Below are 26950 nucleotides of genomic sequence, written 5' to 3'. Positions count from 1 at the left end.
TTATTAGGTTGGTTTTTTTCTTATTTTTGCAAGTTTGGACCTAGAGTGTTAGCCAGGATGCTAACAACTGGACTTCTAAGCGTAGAGGATTAAAGGCTGATCTGCCAAGTTGGAAATGGTTTTTTGTTTACCCAGAATAATTGCATTATTTCTTTTACTTTTTTCCTTCTTACTTTTCTATTTAAAAGCTGTAATTGTAAAGAAATGTGATGAAACAGTAGGTGTGTATTACTGTACTGATCATCCTCAATTTTCATTTCTTTTCCCTGAAGCTCTCTTCTCAGTTTTGAGGTTGGAAGGGTTAAATTTGGGGAGGGAAAACTCCCACAGATTAAGTCTTATGAATGTCTAATTTTTAAATTAATAGGAGCAACAGAACAAAAGATCTGCCTGGGAACTTCATTCATGTTAATTCTTTTTTAAGAAATAAATTTTGTTCTTAATTGTTAATTAGGAAAAGTGGATATATTGGAAAAAGTATGGGGTAATGTTTGTAAGTTACCACATACATTAATTCTTCACTCTTTTCTATACTGTTGCTCTTTGCAGTCCTGGATACACATAATTGCAGTGTCATTCATTAAGAAAGAAGCTTTCAAATGAAGAAAGTGTGGGAGAAGGATATTTTCTTGTACTGAAAGCTATTGAAGATAGGGACTTTCTTTTGCCTCAGGAAATGGTGTCCTGTTTCTTGTACAGTTCCTTCACCATTGTTTTAATGCAAAGAAGTAATGGCACTGTTAAGAATAATCTGTTTTATCTGTGCCTCTGAGTCTGAAGTCATCATGTGCCACTGGAAGGCAGTAGAAAAGCTGTGCTGTGTATAACTTTAGCATCATTTGGCAGAATGACTGTGGGATTGTGTTTGTGCTGTGCAGATTTTAAAGAGGATACGTTCTTGGCTGATAGCTGAGTTGCTGGCTTGGAGAAACAGTTGAGTGCTTTTTGTCCTTAACTACAGTCTTCAATTTGCCTGGTTTTGCTAGTTCTTCTAGATCAGTCAACAACAACAACAGTCTTACCCTAATTTAATATTTGGCAAATGCTTCTTGCACAGGCCTGTTCATTCTCAAACTGTGGTAAATGTGCTTCCCAATACAGTATTGTTGAAATGCAGCAACTGTGACACTGAGCATAGTGTAGGACAACCCTGCCCAGCAGTGTGGAGTGGGCATTTTAACCTAAAGGACCAGGCACTGCCCTTGGGAACAGGGCCAGGAACTGTACAACAGAGGGAGAGACTGAGGATTTCTCATCCTCACATCTCAAATACAGTAAGGTGTATTCTATACAATCTTTACATGCATTGCTCTTCCATTATTTCCTCTGGCTTTTATCTCCAATTTTCATGGAACTACCAGGCCTTTCTTCTGACAGGTGGTCAAATAATTGGATCACTGGAATACTCCTGTGTTCACTTCACTGTGCTTGTGTTGGAAACTACTGGGGAGCACTGCTTCATAGCATGTTTGTACTGTGCTCTTGTGGCAGATTCAGATGTCTAACATCAGTGTTGATGAGCAGGTTCATGTCACTTTGTAAAGAGCTCAAGTAACCCCTAATGAAGCTTTCTCTCTTTCCCTCTGCAGGTGGTTAGTCGAGTGGCAGCTCAGCAAGGATTTGACTTGGATCTTGGATACAGGCTACTGGCAGTATGTGCAGCCAACAGGGACAAATTCACTCCAAAATCAGCTGGTAGGAAAAGCCTTTTTTTGATGTATTGTTGATTCTCAGATGATCATATTCTGTAAAAAATCCTACCTGCGACTGTCTTGCGTTCTGTAAAAAAACCAAAAGCAAACACGTATTTGGTTGTTATAGTTCTGTTGCTTTTTAGCATTTCAGTGACGTGCTCTTCTGAGGATAGGTCATTTTGGAAATTTATATTTTCCCCAGCTAGTGCTGTTTGTTGCCCTATTTGATCTCATGGATGAAATGCTGCTTCCAGAAGCACAGATGTTTAGTAATTTCATGGTGGGAATGAACATACTCAGACCCCTCCATCTTGGTAAACCATTGATTTTCTGTCATGTGTCAACCTCTAAATCTTTCACATCCATTCTGCACTCCCTGGTATATCTATTGCAAAACTTTTACTCCTTGACTTCATGTGCCTGTGCAAATAAGTACCATGGTTTCTTGTACATCTAGTCCTTAGAATTACAATTTTGAGCCAAGAGTAGGTAGTAATTCTAGTGCTGTAGTAACAAGTAGCCGTTTTTCCAGTATTTTACAGCAATAATCTGTTACAGGTCTCTGATCAAGTAGCAATATTTGATCATGATGTATTTCCATTGCTCCTTTTAGAGATGTAGAAAATGCACTTAAGGGTCTTTCTGCTTCTCACATGTTCGATTTAACTGGAGCATTTAATTCTGGTTCTCCTTTTCTTAGCTGATGAATGTCAACATAATGTTCATTGGCTTGGAAAACAGGAAGATAATTGTTCCATTCCAGACTGAGCGTGGATAACTTTTCTGCTTAGTACCAAACTGGTATGCAGTTCCCATTTTGGAACATCAGAAAAGGTTACCTTCTTCCAAAACAGTGACTTTTAGCCAACTGATTGGGTGTTAATATTTCTTTTCATGTTCCTTTTCAGTTTTTATCAGCCCCAAACATGGCTACTTTTTGTCCTAAGTGTTCTAAGCAATTCCTCATGCAAAAGTGGCTTTCACATCAAAGCATATTCACTGGACTTACTGTTTTATTTTTTTGTATGGGAAGGAACCATTAATCTTACTAAATGTTGAATAAACTGTCTGATTTTCATCCAGGAAAACTGTGTGGAGGATAAAACGTTCTGTTGACCAAGCACAATGTCTCTTTTTTCTGGCTTCCTATTAAGTTTATCCATTAGTTAGCTATCACATCTCTTCTTGGTTGTTTGGGTTTGTTTTTTTTTTTAAAAAAAAGCTTATCAAGGGAGCATTCCAGCTATGACAGCATTACATTTTCTTAAAAAATATAGATCTTCCCCCTCTCTTACTAATTCTTCCTGACGTGTCTCTCCATCAGTGTGTTAGAGGAGGTGAGGTTGAGAGTAAGATGTTACAGTTCTTTTCCTTTAGGGCTCACTGAGGGGGAGTAGTCTTGAAAGCTGCTGGTCAGTCATCATTGTCTAGAAAAGCCCAATGTCAGTGTTTGATTTCTACCAGTAATTACTTTTTTTGAGGAATGCATGTGAGGTTTCTTTTTAACTTAGCACTCTGTACAGAGTTCAGTCTTTCCCTTTTTAATTGATAGAATACTGGGAAAGCTGGTAAATCACATGCTCTTCTTTCAGTATATTCTAAAACCCTTCTCAGTCCTTTGCTTTGCTTCCTATTTCTCAGTTGTATATAGGAGCAATTTATTTTCAATTATTTTAAATATTTGGTTTCACAACTATTTTAGGTTTACTGTGTGTACAGTTGTTTCACCAGTTCTTCCTGGAGTTTCATCATGCCCATCTACACTGTGCATTTTGTGCTCTTACTATCTGTGTTAAATACTCTATCTTTTGGGGCATACCATAACATATTTTGTGAAATGTCACATATAGCTCCTATTCTGAGGATTTCACATAGAAGCTCTGAGAGCTCCATCCTTCATTAGGCAGCTTTGAAAGATTGACAGACTGGGATTACAAATGTGAGGTCATTTCAGAACATACAGACTTTTTTTAAAGGGTTATTTTCCACATCAGAGTGCATTAATGTTTGCTGATTTCTCATGCAGCAGTGGCTCTGCTCCTTCATTCAGTTTTTGTAAAAATGTTGAGATTGCCCTTTTATTGTAGAGAGTGTGCTTCATTAAAAGCTGCTTTTTGTGACTTGCTTAAGTTGTTGTCAGGGATGCTTGCTGGTTGTTTTGAGAAACTCCTTCTGTTTTCCTTTGCATCTAATGAAAGACACCTTCAACATGTCTTCCAGTCACATTCCTGCAGAAATCCCCTGATGTAGATATCAAATGGCATTAATTTTAATGAATAAGAATTTGTTTTTCCCTTCCTCCAGGCTTAAGGGGAATTTAGAATGGTTTGCATTCATTCCTCCAAGTATGAATTTAATGCTGCCGATGGGATCGCGCTGGAAACATTTTTAATCCATGTTGTTTAGTGTCTGACATTCTTAAATGCTAGGAGAAAAAAAGACTTTCTAATTAAAACATATTTGAGTAGGTGAACATTGGGGAAAATAATTGCACCAAATCCTTTCAAGAGCCATTCACTGTTAGTACCTGCTTAGAGCTTGGGACAGGGCTTGTTCACTGATGTCCTGCAGGCTGGAAGCCTGGAGGGGCCTGGCAGTGGTGGCTGGCAGGCTTTGAGCTCTGCTCTGTGCAGCAGGTGGACCTCTCCAGCCCAGTGTCCCTCAGCTCTGCTGGTTTGCAGAGATGGCTGACCCAGTGCAGGCAGTAGTGCTGCTCCTGTTCCCCAGCAATTCCCACCCTAAGCTTGTTCAGGGACCTCCCTGGCAGAAGAGCTTTTGCTGCATGGCTTCTTTTCTGTTTGACTGTTCCCTGAGCTGTGTCTCTGCGGGGCCCCAGGAGAGTCAGGGTCCCCATGGCAGCGCCTGGGGATCTCATTTATCCCTGATGGAAGTGGGCTGGAGCCTGAGGCTGGAGGGCAGAGCATCCAGCTGCCAAATTGGCTCAACTCTGTGGGAAAACCACCCCTTGGTTCTTGGAAATGGCCTCAGGATGTTTCATCCCAGCTGGTTTGAGCTGTTCTGGTGGTGACTCCCTGCTAAGCTGGAAAGGAGGTGCAGATGGAAGCTCAGAGTCCAGGCAGGCATGGGGGGAGCAGGGAGGGATAGGAGGCTGCAGCTGGCTGGGGCAGCTTTTCAGGTGGCACAGCCTCAGCTGGGGAAGGGCAGGGCACCAGACCATGAGCTGCCAGTTCCTTGGCTTCTCCCATGCAGGACTGTTTGGTGTTGCCAAGACAGTGTTTGATGTGTTTTTGGTGTTGTTTTACTTGGTCATTGAGATAGTTAGCAATTACCTAATACAAATTGTTTTGGAGAATGCCTAGAGGGGAGGTTCATGCAGCATGAAAAGTATTAATAAGTTGCCATGTGGTTTTTTTCAAATATAAATTATGATTTAGTGACTGTGCTTTTGTCTCTGCTTTCTGGTGTTTGTACCTGAAATAATAGCTACTACCTTTTATTCTTCTAGCCTGGGCTGCTGCAACAGGGCAGCTGCCTCAGCAGGAGGTCAAACACAGCATTTCCCACCCTGAAGACAAATGACAAAGCCTTTAAAAATATATGTGTCTTTTTTGGTGACAGCTGCTCCCCAGCCCTTCCACTGCAAATTCCTTTGCCTTGTTGTGACACCTATAGGGAATGGCCCAGCAGGTTGGCTGCCTGCTCATTTGCTTCCAGACTCAGTAACCTGAGTTGCTCTTAGTATGTGAGTGCATAGGTGTTTATGTATTCTGGCTTTTCTTCCTTAAACCTGAAGCCCTTCTCTCTGAACAGTGTTTGCTTGGACATTTTCTCAGCATATCTGATGCTTTTGTCCTTCCTGTAGATTTTAAGTCCTTTGGTAGCTATATTTTAACTGTTCAAATAAAGTAGAGCTCACCAATTAAAGTGTTTATTATTAAAAAAAAAAAATAGGGGGGCTGGAAGAGAGAGAGAACAATTTTCTCTTCTGATTTTTTTTTTGAGATACTTTATCGAGCTACTGAACTTCATTGCTCTTGTAGCTACTTTTCTAGTTTTGCTTTTGTCAGGAGGCCAAGCTGAGGCCAGACAAGGGGACGACAGGATGAGATCATACAGGGAGCTTTGTCAGAAAAGGACAGTGTTCACTATCTCTGTAAAGAGAGAGAGGAAGGAAGAAGCCTGAGGGCAGAACTGTGCAGAAAAGGTACTTTAGCAGTCACTGAGCAGCTACAGCAAACAAACGCTGTGATAGCTTGGACGAGCAGCCGAGTGTTGGCTGTTTGATAGCAGAAATAGCAACCCTTTTTTGATATCACTTTGCTTTCAATCCCTTAGGCTGTGCCTGGTGTGCTTCTGATTTCACTTTTCAAAAGCAGTATTACTTAATAATCTTGATTTTATATGAAGTATGCACTAAAACTTCATTGTATTTGTGGACTCTGTATGTGGGGTTTTTTATTTCTTTAGCTTCAGTCATTGTACTGAAGCTGTGATATAGTAGGGCTGTTCTTGTGAGTAGAATGCCAGAGCTGTAATTAAATTGGGCCTGGTTAACAAAGGTATTTGCAGTGAGAGTGCTGGCAAATGGAGGTGTTAAAACATTACTGGACAAGATACTGAGACCCAAAGTATGTCCTGATCAGGATACTTTTTCAAAGCAGTAGTAGACATTGGGCAAAGAGTATTTTGGTGTATTATCAAATCAAACTCCCAGAAATTATATAAAAGGAGAGAAGAAATGATGCTGCAATGTGAATGAATAAAAAGGTAGAAAGTGAGAATAACCTCTAGATCATGGAGGACCATAGGGGCTAGATTAACACTTTTACTAAGTTTCCAGTAATAATGTTCACATTATCTGTGGAGACAAGGCAAAGCAAGGTGGCTAAAAGGATTACAAGTATAGAATAGAAATTACCCCAGCCAAGGCTGATGGCATCCCTCCAGCTTGAAGGGACCAAATGATTGACAGGCCTGTATTAAGAAAGAAACAGCATATAAATTGTCAGTCTCATGCATCACACCAAAGATTTCCAGCAAGTCGAGTCAAAATGGTCTTGTATGACTGGAGAAGAAATACAGATGCTGTATCTGCACTTAGGAAAGTGGCTGATAAGAATAAGTAAGCAGCTTTATGAGAGCAGAGTAAAAGCTTGTGTTGTTTTTGAAATGAAAGCTGAGCAGAGTTATAAAATGTATGTAAGTACTAACAAATGAACAACTCAGAACAAGAAGTGCTATTACACTACAGTATTGACACAAAAACATACTGCTGTAAATAGAATAAAACACTGAAATAAGTGGGGAATTCAGAATTATTAGGGCAGTTGCATTTAAAAAATATTTTCAGCTGGAATGAAAGTGGAGAGGGATGGAGCAGAGTAAAGGAAAATGGAAAAGTGAAAGAGCCTTTTTAAAGATAAAATTCAGTGTATGAAATTGTGTAATGTGGTTCTTGATGTAGCTGGAAGCTGGTTAAGAACCTTTTATCTGTGTTGTCCTAAATTTCTGCTACATTTCCATGCAGATACCTAATCCATTCGTAGTTAGAGTTGGTGTCCTAAAACCATCCACTTGACAATTCTCATTAAAATAAAGGTATTATTTTCTTTTAGCTGTTACCTTCTGAAACAGCTTTTGGTATTGAAAACTGACTGCATTTCAGGTGATTTCTAAGTTCACTTGCCTGCTCTTAGCATAGAGTCTCACTTTGTGCCCTTGTCTGCTTTGTTCTCAGTTTTGTAGTTCTTTATTTTTGAAGCGAGGATAATAATATGCCTTCCATCTCACTTTTATTTATCTCATTTAATTAAATTCAGTGTCATGCAGTACAGAATCTACCTCTTCCTCTGCAGGTAGTTAAGGAGTGCAGCAGAGCCATGGTTTCAGCTGGGACACCTTGTCATACAGATAAAATAATTCTATTCTGGTACATATATTGGCAGGAAACACCTGCATTGCAACTAAGTCTTTCTTTCCTAATGGTTTATAGCATGGATACTACTAATAAATGAAGGCAGTTCTATTAGTTTCTCTTCATGAACTTGGCAACTTCCCTTGACCAAAAGGAAACAGTCAGTAGAGCTGCCCAGTGGCAAGCAGCATTAATTCAGGTCTGTAGTCTCTGACAGCCACATTCAGGTTGGCTGCAGAAAAGGCACACTGGACTTTGTCCATTTGTCCCACCCATGAGTTCACTCAGAACAAAGCTCTGTCAGACCTGCAGTTTTGGCAATTATATCCTCTATCTTGAGCCTCTGTCAGGTTGGCTTGACACATGGCAGACATGTCAGTAGTCAGCTCTCAAACATCTTGAGGTTAAGAAGAGCCTGCAGAATGAGAAGCTTTTCCCCACTGGGCCTTATTTGTTTGGGTTGTTCTTGTTCCCTTCCTCTGAAAGATCTGCTCCTCATGTGCTTGATCTGCCTTCTGCTTGTGGGAAGCATCATCATACTTGTGTCAGATTTTCATTATCCTCCTAGTAGCTAGGCAACTCCTCTTCATTTTTACTGGGAGCTTGAAGACCTCATAACATATCAATGTAGATAGGTATTGTTTTGATGAAAATTCAGTTCATTTTTGGCATTTACTGTTCTGCTGTACATTTGAACACCTATATTTATAAAGGAGGTTGCGTGGCTGAGCTGCTCCTTCTTTATTCTGACTAGCCAAAATACCAGGTGGTGTATCTGGCCTGTTCTTTTTGACATTTCACTGGTCCTTGTTACCATGGTACCAATTCTGACTTTGAGAGATGTCGCAGTAAAACTGTTGCCAGGTTGGAACATTTCTGCTCTAATGCCTTTACTATAGCACTTAAAGAAATAGTGGACACTCAGCTACAGCAACAAGCTTGCTCTGCTGTTTTCTTAGTCTGTGCCTTGGATTTCTTGAGGCTGGTACTTACCTGAATGCTCTCTTTGCAGCAGATTTGATGTGTAGTGCATTAACTTATCATGCAGTTTCTGGGAAGAATCTTTTCCTAAAGTGTGCAACGCACTTCCACTTGGACTGGAACTGGCATTCCCCAGAGAAGACTTCTGTTGATCTCTATCAGTGTTTTCTGTCTTCTGCTTCAGGGATTCCATATGTGCTGAGAACAGCTGAAGATTTGGTAGTAGAGACAGCTTAGATCTTGGTCTGGGTGTGAATTTTGATTTTTCATTTTATGTTGTTTTGAGTAACTTCCCTCTGAAGATGAGGTAAGTCACAAATGGCAAGTAAGAGGGGAGGCAGGCTGTGAAAGCATGCATGTATTCATGGGAGAGAAGAAAGCAAACTCTTAGAAAGGCATTTGCCCTTTACAAGTTACCTTTTCTCAGCTTACAGCAAGCAGTCCCAAGTTTGTTCCCTTTGGAGCTGCAGTGCATCCAAATGTACCTCCTTGCCAGTGCTCTCTTATTAGCCTTGTGTGTCTTGGAGGCTTTCAGAGAAGTTTGTGAGGAGTCCAGCTATGAGAACAGTAGCATAGCAGCTTCCATGGGGCTTCCACTGGGAGCTTTTGTGCTGCTGGAGGGCTGAACCACGAAAGCATGAACTGTGTGAACAGATCAGATCATCAAGCTCCAAGAACAGCAAGTTCACTTCCTAAATACAATTCAGATTCCACTGCTTACATTTTCAGATCCATCCCTAATTCCTCCAGGCTTTTCTGCAGCAGGGAGTCAGCCTGTTAAAAAAAGTTCCTGCTCTGAATACTCTAGGCATGATACTCTGGGAAGCACAATGATTAGTAGATAAGATATTATATGTAGTATTTCTCTTTAAAAAGAGAGATTTCCATACACAGAAGTTTTGAAAAAATTTTTCTATTTCATCTTTTCTAATGCTCCTATTTAAGCACACCTGTTAAAGTGTGCTGATAACACAGTATTGCAAGAGTTTTATGTGATACAATACATTCATTTAAATACCTCTGAATAATAAACAAAGAATCATAAGGATTCACCATCATAAATAGTTATAATTTCTATCAGTCTTTGTGCAACTTCGTGTGAGGGGATTCAAGGAGAAAGACCACAGAATAAAGGAAAATTGAAGAGAAGTCTTAAGTAATATGTTCCCAAAAAAATGCATATTGTTCCTTATAACATGTGCTGTTTTTTTCTGAGGAGTTCAGTAGAAGTCAGTATGTTCATGTTGATGAGGCTTTTGGATTGTTTCCTTTGTATGGATTGTTTTTGCCTTTACCTACTTTTACTTCCAGTAAAACATGTAAAGAAAACCATCAGATTTGCTCTCATCTGCAGGTTTTCTGGATGCCAAGGTAAATAACTCCCTTTTTATTTTTTGGTGTTCTGATGAAAATGCAGCAATACATGTCATTGTGAGACACTTCTATGAATATCCCAATAAATTCAGACTTTATTCCTGACACTTCCATGTAAATTAAATCACGCTTTGTAGCAGATATCAGTAACACCTGACTTGAGGAATAAATGGAAGAAACAAGATTTTCTTCATGAAGTTTAGTAGCTTAATAATAAACTCCAAAAGGTGTGACTAGCTAGAAAATTAAGTTGGTTTGAATCTCATTTCTATGACCCAAACCAAGCTTTTAGGAAAGTCTGGATGTCAAGCCTATCTAACAAATATATGATGGTGAGTGTGTGTCTGCTAAAAGACTTCCCGTAGCTGCTGTTGGTTTTGGGGCTGAATCTCATATATAAGATTTCCTAAGGTGATGGAAGGATAAAATCATTGAGGTGTCTGGATATTATGGAGTCCTAAGGCAATCTCTTTGACTCTTACCTGTCTGTCTAGTGGGTATCTCAGTTGTATCTCTGCTTTGCTGCTGTATGTATTTGTTATGTGCACTGTTACAAAGAGCCAGTGTTTCTTCATGTTGTGTATGAACTGAGTGTCTACTCAACTGAGATTCACTCTCAGCAAAACTTAAAGCAGTAGCATTTAAAACAGAACATTGGCTCCTATGAAATATGTGATCAAACAAGTGAGTAATTCAACCTCCTTCAATATATTCCTTATTTCTTTGAGAAATGCCTGCACTTAAGGTGTGCTGGAGCTACTAATTTCAGTGGATAGAATAAGTTACAGGTTTTTAAAGCCTGCCTGCCTTGTGCTGTTGTTTCCCAAAGCCCTGCTTAGGGCCCTGTAGATTCAAACCTGCAGATGCAGACATTGATCCTTAGTTTCAGGTTCACAGAATGGTTTAAAATGTGCGTCTTCTAAAGCAAGTTCTCAAGGGAAACATAAATTTAAACATTTTTAAAGGCAAGTATGACTGACTTGGCTCTGAACTCAATAATAGAAAGCTGAACAGGAGCTGCTCCTCAGGAAATAAATTGAACAGTGAACATCTGTGTACAAAGCAAGGTATTTGTTTCATGTGTGATAGTTTCCCTTATGACTGCGTGGTTGGACCCAAAAGACATTAATCTTGCTCACTCTGGAAGATACTGTCTTTCCATCACAGAAAAAAACAAAATGAAATTATTTAGTGTATTTACTACAGAAGCAATTTCAATTAAGGCAAAGAACCAGAGAGACCTCTAAGTTTCCAGAGTGAAAAATGAAGCACTGCTGGTCTAAAATAAGATTGTGAGAGGTTAATTGCCAGAAATTTATAACAGTTACTGTCTCCCAGTAGGAATGTGGTAGTGGACCTAGTGGTCCTTGAAAAGCTACATACCATTGCAGGCAGTAAAGGGATTTTGCTTTGGAGGTTTTCTAGAATTACAACCAAATGTGTTTGAAATAATAAGCAGTAGCTACAGTAACTGTCCCGACCAAAGCAAAAGCAATGAGGCACTGGAATTATGTCAATGTTGTGCTGTCTTGAGCAAAAGCAAAACTTGGGAAGGTCTTTGTTAGAACCAAAATTGTGCAAGCCTCCTTTCTCTGTTCTGTTACAAAATCTACCATGTCTTACAGGACAGCAAACTGATTTTAAATTCTGATTTAAAATTCTATGCAGTTTAGCTAATTAGACATGCAGTACCTAAGATGAGCTGGAGAAGAGCTAGACTGACATTTTGGTCTAGCGACTGTCAAAATGGAAGAAAAAAAACGTTCCAAAAGAGATACTTTTTATTTCTTTCAGTGTGTGGAAAAATTAATAGGTAAAGACAGAGTCTTTGATTGGAGAAAATTCAGCATCAATTTAATTCTTTGTAGCCAATTGCTCCCAGCTTGCAGTGATCAAGAAGGCAGAAGCTCCTCAGCCAGGGTGGCACAGTGTGACAGCTGTCACTCAAGGAGCTCCTGTCTCTGAGCCACTGGGTTACATCAAGAGCGTTGTGTGAAGCTGCGCGCTTGGTGTGGGGTCTTGGAGGCACACGATTTGTGTTAATTGGGACTGGGGCTGAGCCTCATCCCCAGTGGGCACAGCTGTGAGCAGCAGGTGAGCAGCACTGACAGCAATGAGCCATGGAGTGCCCCGGGGCACTGACCAACACCAAAGGGAACAGAGGGCACACAGGTGCAGTGCATCCACATGAGGGGGATAAAAGGCTGGGCTAAAGGACAGGAGGAGCAGATGCTTGCAGCCTTCTGGAGTGGAATGGTGTTACTCTGTGTGGGCAAACACCTGAAGCCTGCTGGTGAGGTATGGTGTTACTCTGTATGGGCTGAAACCTTCTGATATTGTGTGGTGACACTCTGTGTATCGTGGTGGTCTGAACTGCAGCATGGCCTGTGGCACATGCTACAACAGGGTCTGAGCACTGATCTGCCTTCTAGAGAATCTTCATAGAAGGGTGGAAGGAAGTGTTGTGTTCCTGTTCTCTGTAAACAGGATCAGCTCTGTGCAGAATCATCACTGCCTGTAAAGGGACAGAAAGCTGGGATGAGAAGCAAGAGTAATGTCTGAGAGCAAAGTTCTCAAGCCAGTGACACAAAGCTGGTGGATCATAACACCACTGCTGGAGGCTCAGTGAGATCCTTTGGTGATTAATTACCAATGATATTTTGAGGTAGCTCTGACACACATCACAATTCAAACAGTTTGTGACTTTACTGCTAATTTGAGAACCCAAGCCATGTGTCAGGGTAAAGTCAGCTGAGCAGAGTTCAGGAGCCCATCTTCCTGTGGAATCTTTGCTGGGAGCTATGCTTCAAACAGACCTCAATCCTTTTGAAGGACAGAAGAGTGGTTTTCAGTATCCTTTTGGAACAGCTATGAGTGCAGAGGCATTTCAGCAATTTTTCCTTTCCTTTGATTGCAATATGAGTTGTAGCAAACACTGAAGGTAATGTTAGAAAAGCAGAGGGGAAATCCTAACTTCCATGTCTGGCTTGGCACAGTCCCTTTGGTTCAGTCAGCACTACAAACTGCCAGGCTTCTGCAGTTGAAAATATCTTCTGTTCCTCATATTTTCTTGTTCTGGTAGAATTCACATCTTTGTACATCAGTGCAAATGTATGCTTTCACTCAGATTTGAGTGAAAGAGCCAGAATTTCCAACCCTGGGATGAGTTATATTTTCAGATCTAGGGAGTAGGGGAAATGTATTTGCCCCACATTTAAGTAAATCTTAAATTTAGTCAATCATATAATCCTAAACTCTGTAGAAGGGTGGTGACCTCTAAGGATTGTCTTCAAAAAGCTAACACTGATACATGGCTGACAAGTCTGATGGCGATACAAATCGGTCTGGAGGGGAGTTTCATAGAGAAAAGAAGACAACGAAACTAAACTAAGGATGTGGAAGGACTGTGAGCATATATATGTGTACCTATTGTGAAGTAAATGCATTTGGACTGTGGTTTGGAAACTTGGAATAGTCAGATATGAATTGGATATGTTACCCCATGAAAGGAAACTTTATTCTGCAGGTGCCATTTAGTCTGCAAAGGTGAAAAAAAGAGTCTGTATTGGATCATTGTTCTGTTGCTGTGTTTATTTGCAATAAGTGATGTTTTTATCTGGCTTTCATCTCTCTGTCCAAAACTCTACTTACCATGAGGTCAATAAAGCTGAAAAGGCTGCAGAGGGATTGAAAAAATAAAACTATGCCCGAGAAAGCTCATGTGTGCAGAAATAGCTGTCTTACATAGCAATTTTGGAGTTACTGTTTAAGGTTCTGTGCCTAGAAAATTATTTGTTAGTGATGAACTCTTAAGCCTCTTCCCGGGAGAAAAAGCCTCTGTTGCTGTGTACAGGATGGTGAGACACTGTAGATTCAGTGTTTTAGTGTGCCCAGACCAAACATCATCTGTCCCACACAATAAACAGTGCCCATTCTTTTGGCAGCTGTTTGTATGTTTTTAAAGCAGTAGAAGAGTAGAGATGGCAGAGTTTAAATAGTTTTATTCCTTTTACTGATGCAGCAAAAAGAAACGGAGCAAAGGAGGGTGAGATCGCAGTATGGGAGCAGAGGAAATGGACAGCAAATGCCTGCTCTGCCTGTAGAGTTGGCAGATTCTGGGGGGTTACTGGGGGGAGGTTGGACCTTAGGATAAAAATATAAATTTTAGAATGAAAAAATCTATTTGTGTCCGGGGAAACCCAATCATGTGCTAATTCAAAATCCAAAGTAATGGGGATGGGATAATGAAGTTTTGTGATATCTGCAGGTTCTCCTTATGGCAAGTGCAAGTTAATAAGCACTAATGCCCCCAAAACCAAAATTTATTAGCTAGATGGCGTTTTTCTACTTCTCCTTCAATCCCAGTATGTCACCCTACCTACAACAAACCAAATGGCTTTGAAGAAATTGATAGGTTTTAAAAGAACTGACAGTTGTCACTTAATGCATATTGCTTTAATAATCCAACTGGGACATTCTTATTCTATGCTCGTGTCTCCAAATACACTCATGAAGTAGATACATAGTTGATTTCTTTATATTGTCAGCTTTCTCTTCAGTTTTAATTTGAGGCTGGACCTTTTTAAACTTTCTTGCAGTGCTCTTTTGACAGAGAAACTTAGGGATGTGACAACAGATTTTGAGTAAATGAAGGATGAGCCATCTTGCTGCATGCACACATTTGTGTGTAGGGTTTCTGAAAAATCCTGAAATCAGTGGGATTTCAGATAAATGTTTTTCAAAGACCCGTTGGTATTTTAGGTGTGTAATTATCAGTACAGTTCATGCAAACCAATACATAAAAAATGCTTTGCTCTTGCGGTTTCGTGGCTCAGCTCAGGCACCTGGCAGTGGTTCTGTGGGTGGTGCAGCCCAGTCATCCCACCCTGATCCTCTCGTGGTACAGAGGATCAGGGAGCTCTGCAGATCAGGACTGTGATGAATGGCAGTGCCTTCAGCACAAATACTCTTCGGGGTTCCTGTTTGAGTAACTCTTCCTGCCGTGTTTTTCATACTGAACTCAGTTCTTGGTTTTGCTTCTGTTTTCCTCTTCCCCCTGCACTGCTGTATCCTTCTAAAGCCACCTTTAATTGTAGAATGCCTGCAGTTAATAATGGCTGTCATGTATTCCAGGTTTTAAAAGGTCATAAACGCAGAGGAATGGGCCAAAATAGCTGAGTTAAAAGGCTTGTTAAAGATGCTATCTGTGTGCTGAATCCAATTCATGGGCACGTTAAAAGACATCAGAATTTCCTCTAGAGGTGTTTAGCAGAAATGCCTGGCAGGAGCTGTATCTTTGATCTTGCTGTTCTGCTCTGGTGGGCTGTGGAGGTCCCTCATTGTCTTTTTTACCTCGGGGATTTGAACCATTATTCTGATGGCTGGATCCGTGGTGTTCATGTTCTCTTCATTCTCCATGCAGTTTTGGTATTAGGGTTTTTTTGTTTGCTTTGGTTTGGTTTTGTTTATTTGTTGTTGTTTTCTAATTAATTTAATTCTTTACTATTTTGTGACTGTTTTTACATGACCTTAAAATATCCCAGATTTTGGGACCTAAAGGCCATCATTCAAATAAAAAATTAAGACATTTACAGCAGGCTCTTCCACATTGCAAGAACTAACAACATTGCAAAAGGATTCCTATGTAAGTGTAATTTCTCTGTGAAATAGCTGCTTACTTGTAAATTTTCTTTTCTAGTGTGTGGAACACTAATTTTAACTCTATGGAAATGGAAAAAAAAATCTATCTTGTAAAAAAAAATCTGACTAACAAAAAGAAGGACTGGGCCACCACATGTTCTGCAGCCATGAAACTATCATTATTCTGGAAAGCACTTAGGTCTGTGCTTATCTTTTGAGACATGCTTAGCTTCTTTTTGTATGTTATGAGTGAAGATGAGTTGTTCAAGTGCATTCCTGAACCAGAACTTTAGCACTAATCCTTCAGTCACTGCAAAGAATAAATGAGGGGCAAAGACAAAGGGCCAAATTAAAATCAACGAGATTCTATTCAGATGGGCTCTGCTTCAGCAAGCACATATCTAATTATAAGCACAGAAGTAGGCTCACTGACGTCAGAGTTAATTAAACTGCTTAAATTTAGGCACATGCTTAAATTCTTTGCTGAATCAGTGTTTTTGAGCCAATGAAGAATAGGACAGCATTGCTGGTCCAAAGCATGATTTTTGTGGGTGGGAAGGAGTTTAAACTCCCCCTTTCTTCTATCAGTTCTTCTGAGGTCTGCCTGCTGGAATTTTATTTGAGTCCCATTAGTGAAGGAATGTGTCAACATGCTAAAGTTTCTTAGAGTGTTTGCTAGCAATATCCAAACCAAACAGTTGGATCTCTAGTACTTTTAAGCATCTTTCCTCCATGTAGTGTGTTCTGCAGTGTGGCAGGACTATGCCCAGCACAGTAATCTTTCCAGCTTTGTGTTTTTCTGATGCCACTTCTATGACGTTAATCCCTTTGTCCAGTATCTGAAAGGCAAATTACTAATTCATTTTCATAACAAAAAATGAAGAAAATGCGTAGACAGAAGTGTTAAATGAAAAGTGCCTGACATACAGGAGCAGTTTTGATTCCATTGATTTAATGGATTATTTTTGTTTATGATGTCATAAATCAATTTATGACAAAATATTATTTGTGACCTCATAATTATAATAATGAATATTATAAATAATAATAAATAGATACATCATTATAAATATTACTTATGACATAAATATTATTTGTTGTCCTTGGATCATTAAGGGCCTAGTAAGAATTTCCCCTGTAGGAATACAAAGGAGAACATGATACTTCTTGCAGAGAAGCACACATGGGAATTTCAGCCACATTGTGTATAAGAGCTGGGGCTAGTTGTGAGCTTTTTACTATGGTCCCTGCCTAAGTAACACAGCAGAGTTGCCCCGATGTAGTAGCAAGGGATTAATCAAGGAAGTGCACTGCAAAAGATCAGATTTCTTCTGCTTGGTAAAACTCATGGCATGGGGGCTTAGGGTCTGCAAAAGAAGCTAAGTGAGTCATCAACAGGAATAAGTTCAAAAGAGAAAAGCAGGTAAGAGAGCCAAATAAATCTAGACTTGTGTTTTAGATGGTATTCAACATTTTGTTAATGTGTACATTGCCTACTAATCCCTTTTACCTGGTGCATGAGCCTAAAGCTTAAATTCGATCTTCATTTAGATACCAGAAAATTACATGTATTCATTTATGTATTCCTTTCTTTGTGGTTTAAAAAAAAAAATAATTAAAAATCACTTTCCTTCCTAGCAACACCTGCATCAATTTTGCCAGTAGTGACTGAAAACTATTGCATTTGGAATATGTTCCACTAACTGTGCAGGCAGCTCTGATGGAGAATGGGTGACTTGGAAGTCAACATTTGTCTGCATGGTGTAGTTCACTTCATGCCAGTTGGCAGCTACGTTCACAGTCTAGAGCAGTGGGCCCACAGGTGTCTTGAGTGAAGTCAGAGCTTCAGTTTGACTTGGTTCCCCTTGCTGGGTGAGGTCAGATCAGGAGCAGTGTGAATGAGAGAACTGGGCTATTGTCAGTGACAAAACATCAGCTTTCCTCTGTTGGGTCTCCCACACTATCCTTTTCTCTGGCCCAGCAGCTCATCGTCCTGCCACAGGCCAAGAGTATCAACTCTAAAGAGCTGGAGCAGCTGTTGATGATGTGTGAGTGGAGTTAGAGGAAGGAAGCAGCCCATCAGGCAAGCAGCTTTCTCACTAATGTAATATAAATAGTCTTTCTTGCTGGACATCATCTCTGCCAGCAAAATACAGGGAAAGCTCAAGCCTGAATGGTGGATTTTTGGACTATCTTTTTATGTACATTATCCTGTGATTGCATCCACTGTGACTCTCTAAGATGATGATTTAATTAATTTAAACCAGCATATTTATTCACCAATTTTCTTAGGATTTTTCTCCATATCTTGCATACAAGCATGATGTAAGTGTCAAACTACGTCTATTCATCATGATAACAAGGATCAAAGTGGGGACACAGTCATTTTATACATAGGAGTTGTCTAAATGCATAATAGGTTACAGTAGAACATGTAATAAAATCACCTAAGTGGGCAGATTTAATTGTGATTGGATCATGTTACTGAAGGTCTTGATTCACAGCTGGAGCTTCAACAAAGACTTGTTTTGTCTCTTGTTCGCAGCCTTCTATCTGGATTTCAATTCCAGTTTCCCTATGTGCTTCAGAGGGTGGTAGCAGGAGGCTGTTACACTGACCCTGCAGTCTCCTGAGACATGAGGGCTTTGAAATCTTTGTTTGGAAGTGTCTCAAATACCAGTATTTGAGATTGTTTTTAAACAATCAGTTGAAGAGAGAAAGCACTCATTTGCCAGCCACAGGGAAGAGTTCTTTGAGGACCATTTGCCATGCTTTGTTCTTTTGCTTCTAGCTTTCTGTTTCTGGGTGGCAGTTAGGGGGCAGTTCAATCTTGTCTTTCATACTTGCATTGCAGAGAGCAGGAAGCATCCTATGGACTCTAAGAAAGACTCCTGTCATAAGGGGAAACAACTGTCCAAAGTGTTCATGTGTGCAGGATGTGAGCAGTTTGAAGTCTTAACACTATGGGTAAATAACTTTCAGATTCAAAAGGGAAATCACACATTCTTATTGGAGAAGCTGGAGTGGGGTATCTCGAGAAAACATTGCTGTCTGACCTTTAAAGCTGTTACCTCCAGGGCAGAGTGAAGCAGGATATGTGCCTCACTATTGACTGTGACATTTCTGTCCTAAAAATAGAACACTACAATCCCTTTCTGGTTCAGACCAGCACCCTCTGTGGATATATGATATTCACACAGGTCTTGATTTTTACAGGGTTTCAGTAGCTGGATATTCAGATGGAAAAAATGCTAAAGGCCTCAAATTAGGAGAACAAGGTTGAAAAAGAAGGAAAGTACCTCACTGTGTTTTTGTTTGTTGTATAGAAAATGTTTCCTGTGGAAACCTACAGCTTAATCTGAGTCTGCTGAGATCAGAGATGACTAATCCACCTAGAGGATCCTTCAGTAATGGGAAGTGGCTGCACAAATCTATGTAAACCAGGGGATCTTTTCTATCTCCCTGATTTACATAGGTAAGAGTTATTATAGTCTTAACTACAAGCATAGGGGTGTATTCTGCACCATAATAAATCCTTTCTCTTTTATACTCAAGGTAAACTGTTGATTCTATTTTTATTTTTGAGCATGTTTTTTCTATATGCAGAAATCAAGCATTTTATGAATATATTCAGTTTCTTGCTAGTTTTGATGACTGTAAAAGGCAGTAAATGTGAATTTACACTGGACTGGTTGAAAACTGGTAAGGAAAATAAAAAATTGCACAATGCATTTATTTATTCCCTAGCCAACACTGTCAGTCATCCAAGGGCATGCAGAACAAATGCACTAATCCTGTTTAGCTGAATTCATGCTGGCCTTCATGTAGTTGATCTTCTCATTTAATATCAGTATAAAATGGTAACATATGGGAGTTATTGATCATGAGAATACTAAGAATTAATTTTTACAATGGAAGAAACCTTTTCAGTGGGACATGGAGCTTGGGCAAGCTGACATGTTTAGGTGGAGTTTAAGTTCCCGCATACTAAATCTGTTCAGTTACCTACATCTTAATCAAATCACAGACTAAATCATTTTAGGTCTGGATAAGTCTTTTTGATGTTTCCAAGAAGACCACATTGGCTTGGATGTTGGGGGGACCCCTTCAGTGGCCTGAGAAGGAGCTGACACACCATTTCAACTGCAGTGCAAAGAGCTGTGTCAGATCCCCTTCAAACTGCTAAGACAACACAGTGGAAGCATTGCACTCCCCAGTTCCTTGGGGAAGATGCAAATGGTAGGGGGGAATAGTCATTGGTATAGTTTGGGCAGGTAAACACAAGTGTTCTGTTAATCCACCAGTCACCTACGCAGAGGAGACTTTCAGCTGAAGATCTGTTCAAGTGAACTGTGGGATCAGACTTCTGTGCTTGCTTGTCATCTTGAAGAGCTGTTTGCTCTTCTTTCAGAGATGGGGAGAGGGGACAAGAAATCACTGCGTTACAGAGAAGATAGGCTCATTCCTTCCAACCCACCTACTGCTTCTACCCTGCTGAACTTGTAGTGTTACAAGGAGGTCATTGTAAGTCTGTAACTTCTGAGAAGAGGAAACACATTCTTCACTTCAATAAGCAGTTTCCCACAACTTTTGGGTTCTTCGTTGGAAAGAATGATACTAATTGTTTTGCCAAAATAAAGTGGCTAATAAGAGCTCCTTCCCCACATCCCCCTTTTTCCAGGTCAGTGTGGCACATTCCAATTTGTGTTTGCTTCGAAGCACGGGAGGAATCCCACACGGAGGGGGAGGGTGGTTTTATCATGCTCGAGCGTGCTACCCAGTAAACCTTTTACTTTCTTCATATACCCCAGTTTCAGGCTAGCTGGGAAGATTCTGGATTTCCCCCCACATGCTGAAAGAATGCAGCATTCTTTGCTTTTCCATCACAAATGAACTGAAACTCATAATCTCTGTATAGAGCAGAAGTGATTAAAATAGTGTGGAACAGATGGTTTAAAAGCTGCCAAAGACTGAATCTTCTGCTATTTTGTTTCTTGAAACAACTACATTAATTCCTGAGTCAGCTTTGAGGGGTACCATCATAACTTCTCTGAGATGAGAGAGCATGCTTGTTTCTCTGTTTTTGACTGCTAATTAATATCAACTAATTCATTTTTTAATAAAAAAGTACATACTGAAAGCTGAGGTAACATATTTTCATGCAGGACAGACATGGAAATTTTTCATGGAGCTTTTAACAATACTTTTTTCTTGGAAATTTTGCTACTTGTGTTAGGGTTCATTCTATGTTCCAGTTCTACTGAAATGAAGACACTGCAGTGCATAGAAATGGTATTTGATTTTGGTACTCAGGGTGTGTGTTTGGTGATTTGAATGCATTGATTTGCACACAGAAATTTCCAGACAGTCTTGTGATCCAGAAAGCCCTCATAAAGCTGTCAGTGTCAGGTATGCATTCCCTGCTGTCCCAGGTGAACAGATGTCTTCCACTGAAAGCTTAAGACCAGAGGACTTGCAAACAGCAGAGTTGAATCCTCCCCAATGCATGTTGTGAAACAGCATCTTGCTCTTTTGAGCTGCCTATTTTTTTTTTTTTTCCTAAAAGCCATAGTCTGTAGCTTAATTCAAAGAAAGATTTATTTTTTTTACTGTCAAGCCAAAGCATGTCAGCTATGAGTGAATGTGTGATGGCACAACACACCATACTGGCCTCTTCCAAGTCTTTCACTTCTGCCATGGAGCTACTCCAGCAGTTTTATGGGCTGTAAATTATGACAAGGTCTTTGAATGTTCCTAGACACATTGGTTTACTAATGCTACTTAGAGTGATTTTTATGTAGCAGTTCTCTGCTCTCAGGTCTGGCATCCACTTGAGAAAGAATTTGAGAGACTGATTTTGTCAATTTAGAGAAATACTTCTTGGTCATACAATTTTTGTGAAACCTTGTGATTTTCCTCTTATTTTATTAACTCTGCATGAGCTGAACCATTACCATTTTGTTGGCTTGATCCTAATTAAATGTAAGGTTTTCAATCACTAATCTTCCTGGCAACGTAACATTTATTTTTACATATTTGATAGTGCAAAATCCCAACCTGTGTACAGTACAAGAGTGACTTCTAGAAAGGAGGGGTCGGAAAACCAGGCTGAATTTGTATTTTTTTTAAACGTGATTTTCATTCTGTTAAGGTTTGCAGTTTGAAATTAGAATTTCAGAGATGTAATAACTGTCTGATTTCTGTAGATGATGCTGTGTTTAAGCAAAGCAGTTTTGAAAAATGGAAGTCTTGCTGAATATTTGGTGAAACTGAATTTCTTGGCCACCTCCACTCACAGTGATGGGAACTGATCTGTTAGTCCCCTTCATTTTTTCCCTGTGTATCATCTCCCCAAGCAGAAAAAAACTTAGCTGGATGTTCTTTTCTATCTGGGCTCTTCTGTGAAGTAAAGAACCTAACCTGGCTTCTGGAAGATGTAGCTAGAAACCAGGAGGCAGCCAGTGGCTCAGGTCTGGGGGCCATCAGCCGCAATGCCATTGCAGGCTGGGCACTTGGGCTGTGGGGAGTCTGTCCCCGGCTCTCCTGGGTGGAAGGCTTTTGCTGTTCTGTGTGCTGCAGCTGTAGTTGCTAAATCTGGGTTGTTGCAGTACACCTGACACCCTCTACAACTGAGTAACGTTTTACATTTTAAATATTTACTCTGGTTTGCTTAGTTTCCCTAAGACTTTAAAGGCTTAATACTAAATTGGTGGGGGTTTCCCTGTTTTTTTTCTTTCAAGGAATGCAGTATCTCTTATTGGTCAAACCTTGCTTAATGGACTTTATATCTCCTCAGTTACCAATTATTTTCTAAGGCACATAAAGGCAAGTGAGAGGAGAGAGGATTTTGAAGGTTCTCTATTGAAACTTTTGGTGTTGTTTATTTTTAAAATTCTCATAAATACTCATACTAGGAAGTTACATAATTGCATAGACTTTTAATTTCCTCAAAGTTCTCTGTGGTCTTCATCCACCTTCTCAGATGTTGTCTCCAGATGTTTAAAATCACTTCCTCCCAATTAAACGTCTGCTCCAAAGTGACAAAGTGTAAGACCATATATATCTGAAAGGCCAATGTACACAGCAACAGTTTTTGTTAGTAGATATGATGGAAACATTTTCCCTTTAAATGCACAGACAGTGAGAAATTGCTCTGCTTATTGAACTCCATGGGGAAGATTGGGTGCTGATTTTAAATACTAATTTTAAAATGCCCTACGTCTTCTGTAAGTATTTTGAATGTCTCTTGTTCAAGGTTGTCACTTGCTCTACCATCTAAGGGTTGTTTCCTGTCTACTTAGGGTCTCTCTAGATCAAAAGCAGTGATGTAAGCTGATATGGTGACTTGACTATTTAATTAGAGAAAATATTAAAAATACCCTCTATTTTCATATTATAAAAACCTCTACTTTATTGTAATTTTTAAAAATTCTTATCCTATTTTATCTTATTTTTAAAACTTGGTGCAATATCTGTTGTTCCAAATGAAGATTAATGTAGCCACTCTGATTCTTTAATCAATGCCTAGTAGTCTTTTCCTGGTCTGGTGGCAGGGTAGATATATGCAAGAGAAAAGAGACTGAATAAATGGTAATAACAGTACTGTAACTGGGAGAGGAATGGAGAAAAGAATAGATTGTTTAAAAAATGGTTTTCAGAGGTAGAATATTGAATATTGATGACATTAAGTAAAGGTAACAAAAGATTAAAAGAAATTAATTTCTGAAGATGTCAGAGAAAAATAATGGGTTTGTGCTGTGGGGGAGAAACCAGTAATTAGGAAGCAGTGGCAAAAAAACCTTTGCTGATAGAAATTCATCAATTTACGGCTAAATTAACACTTATATGGAAAATGGAGTTAAAATACATACAAGAGTTTGTGCGTGCATGTTTTTGAGGTACTGTGCTGTTAGATAGCATCATTCTATAGGTTGTTACTCCTTTTGCTGCATCTTAGCCTGTAGGCAGGCAAGCAGGTGGTGGAAGAATGATGTGCTTTGCTGTGTCAGTGCTGTGAAGGAGATGTTTCTAAGGAGTTTTTTCAGAGCGGGGCAGTGGGGGAAAGCAGTGAGAACCCAAATTCCACATGTGGGATAATGTTCCAGGGATGCAGCCTACTGACTAAGCATTAAATGACAACTATAAAGTGAAACATTTTCAATAAGTTAACATTCATGAAAGCAGAGTCCCTAAGCAAGAATCTCTGAGTTCAAGTTGCTGAATTTGACCATGTAGGCATGAGAGCTGAGCTGTGACCTGTGTGCTTATTGTGTTGTGCTGCTGAACAGCTCCTGATGGTAACGAGATAACCCAGGCCTTATCACAACCCAAACCATAGCAAAAGGCCGCTTAGCCAAGTGAACAGAGTTTGAAACTCTATTGTTATGTATAGTCACACTCTTGACTGTAATGATATGTCCTTTTAAAAGAAAGAAGTACATCACTCAAAGCCTTCTTAAATATATAATGTTGCCTTCTTAAACAAGTTACTGAAAAACTTGGTTCTTGCCTTAATCTGTTTGTTAAACATTTGTTACACCAACTACCAGCTGTAGTCAATGTACTCTCTGTCCTAAGGAGGTGACATCATCTGCTGCAGTCACCAAAGAAGAAAGTGCAGAATTTTCCAAGGATGTCATATGTGGTTTTTCTGGTGCCCTGATGCAGCACTGGTTGGTTGTAGTGTTGATGTTACTCACTGGTGCTCTCATAGGTCCCATATGAGATCAGTGCCATTTGTGCTAAGAAAATTTGTACACATTTTGAAGGTCCTTGCTATGAATAACTTTTACTGAGATAGACAGGAAAGAGAGTAAAGGAAGGCAAGGGTTGGAACAGAAGAGGTGGGGACTGAGTTAACCCTGTCAGAGAACTGGGAACTGCTGTCTTGAGTCTCCCCACTGCCTTTGTCTCACCATTGCTTTTCTGCTGGTGCCTTTTTTTGAGAGAGAAGATAAAGAATTTACAGAGTTTATGGTCATGATGCTTCCTCCTGGATTTGAGATAGTGCTCTTAAAAGTGAGGAACCTCCTGTGGAAATGGACAGTGTTAACTCGGTTACATGGGCTTTTAGACTGATTACAATTTGCTACCGTGAGGTCTTGTCTGAGAGCAGTCAGAAACCCAATTTAACTAAGCATCTCAGTTTAAGGATCTTGCTTTTATGAGACTGTTCAAGGCAGTGCAGTCAGTGACAGAAGGGAGCCAGTCTTGCCACAGGGGACTGAGTGCTCTGTCTCAGTACCTGGCTCAGTGCACCCAGAGCACAGTGACCTCCTCACCCTGTGCCTATGGGATGTACCAGCAGTCACTGTCTGCTCCCTGAAGTGAGGATAGCAGGTGAGCAGTGGATTTGCTGTTAAGTACTGCTATAATCGATTACATTAATGTGCTTTATTCCTCCCAAGCAGGGCTCAAGTGGCGACACAGTGACTTCTTTCCTTTTCCTCTCTGTTTACTGTCTTTGTACATAAAACCAGTTGTACTTGGGGCTGGGTACTGCTTTTATTTCATAAGATGCTGGGCAAAAGTGCCTTTTTTTCTATGTCTTTCTTTCATTTATAAATGCAGAAAGCAAAGTGTGACAGGTTGCTTGAGAGAATTTGGTCTAATTTGGAGGAACCCGCAGTGTGGCAGCCTCCCCAAAGCACGCCTCAGTCTTGGAAGCTGCTCCTTCTCCTTGCTGCTGCCCCCAGAAGGTAACAGGGGCAGCTGCTCCCACTGTCTTGGTTGCTGCTCCCAAGGGCACCACTTGCTGCTGTGGTAGTTAAAAGAATATATGGATTTTCCTTCAGATTTCCAGCCCATGTTTGAGCTTACTTGCTGTCTTACATTGCAGCTGATTGACAGAGTCATTTTCAGTAGTGTTATGCACACTACAGAACTGTTGTTTTCCCACAGATTTTTTTCCTTACCTTTGCATTCCTCTGTCTGCAGGATGAGTACCCTGCAAGAGCATTGTTGCTTAAATATCAGCTCTTTAATATGATGTAATTATTTAAAGAATGTTTTCATGTTTTGATGAAATAAGATCTCTCAGTCAATACTTTGTCTGAAAGCAATATAAATATTTTATCAAAATCATGTAAATTGTGTTACACATTTTGGTAGGTTTAAGGTTGTTCCTTGCCTTCCTGTGGCATTCTGTAGAGATTTAGACTCTTTTTTTATGCCCATGAATTATTCTTGCTGTTGTATAAGGCAGTGTCAAAATCTTAAGAATTTAGTGTACTTTTAAAGCTAAAAGTTACTAAAAAGTACTGATCATTTCTGTTATGATGGTATTCTAATCTTCCTTGTGTCTCTGGGCAGTAGTGTAATTCCAGTGATTAGTCATAAGAAAATTGCTTACACAGGACCCATACATGTTCAGTTTAGTTCATATCTCCCTGCAACACTGGTGACACTTAAAACAAAATGTTGATTTGATCAGTAGTTTTCTTCATTTCTCATCATAAATGGACAGAAATTGCATGTTTATTCCCAGAGTACAGAAACTGCTTGCATGGGTCTTCTGCTTTTGCTTTTACATAACTCAAAATTTAAAGATACATCAGGTTTTTTTTTCCTTGATTGCTCTGTTGCTTTATTTTGGAAAAAGTATTCAGTAATGTAACTTAAGATGTGACAGAAAAAAAAAACAAACCAAGAATGTGTGTATGCATTTTTTTTTTTTTTATTTTTTTTTTAATCTGGAGGCAATGGTGAGAGTACAGGTGACTAAGCATGCACTGGGTGAGAAGTGTTATCATATATGACAGATTCTGGAAGCCAGTAAAAAACCTGAAGCAAGGATAACGACCTATACCCATGTACACTACTTTGTAAAGTCTTTTCTATAGAGGTATTGCTAAAAAAATTAAGTGAAACCTTTTTGTTTTTATAGAGAACCCAAGAAAAAGTCTGTTTTCCTCGTGTGGAAAAATAAAATTGTGCTGTAGACTTGAAATAGTTTGCTTATAGAGTAGCAGGGTTTGCAGTCAGCGAGATGTATCTGGAATGGGAGTAGGAGCACAGAAGTGACATATTGAGGGTTATTGAGAGGCTAGGGTTATCTCTCTCCCATCTGCCTGTTTGCACCAGTGTAAAAAAGTGACAAATTGATTTTATCTTTGCCTCTGTCTTTCTCCCCCTTAGTCCCAGGAGCATGACAAGATTTTCAAGAAAGTTAGAAGGCATCTAAGTCTTCTCAGCTTGCTGAAATAGTCATTTCTCTCTACTGAATGAGGAAGCTGTTGAGGAGTGGTATTGCAAGTTACTCATTAACTTCTTTGCTCTTTGTAAAGCTGACTTCCATTTCCCCCTCTCTTACTTTGATACAGGAGTTTATGGCAGACCCCCACGATTCTGGTCTGATTGAAGTGAGGAGACTCAGGTCACTAAACTT

General features: G+C 39.8%; 1 protein-coding gene across 9 annotated transcripts in view; it reads left to right on the top strand.

The window, feature by feature from the left end:
* The window catches only part of ZMIZ1 (zinc finger MIZ-type containing 1), a 338783-nt gene that overhangs the window by 210563 nt on the left and 101270 nt on the right, over positions 1-26950 (top strand). For all 9 annotated transcript variants that reach the window (XM_041473787.1, XM_041473762.1, XM_041473777.1 and 6 more), the window contains one exon: positions 1590-1695. In XM_041473787.1, the coding sequence (XP_041329721.1) occupies positions 1590-1695 (106 nt within the window). The remainder of the gene's footprint in view (positions 1-1589; positions 1696-26950) is intronic.

This window comes from Pyrgilauda ruficollis, unplaced genomic scaffold (genome assembly GCF_017590135.1).
Source record: "Pyrgilauda ruficollis isolate IOZ18807 unplaced genomic scaffold, ASM1759013v1 scaffold11, whole genome shotgun sequence".
Classification (NCBI taxonomy): Eukaryota; Metazoa; Chordata; class Aves; order Passeriformes; family Passeridae; genus Pyrgilauda; species Pyrgilauda ruficollis.
The sequence above is the reverse complement of the archived record's forward strand: the minus strand, read 5'-3'. Positions and strand labels throughout refer to the sequence as shown.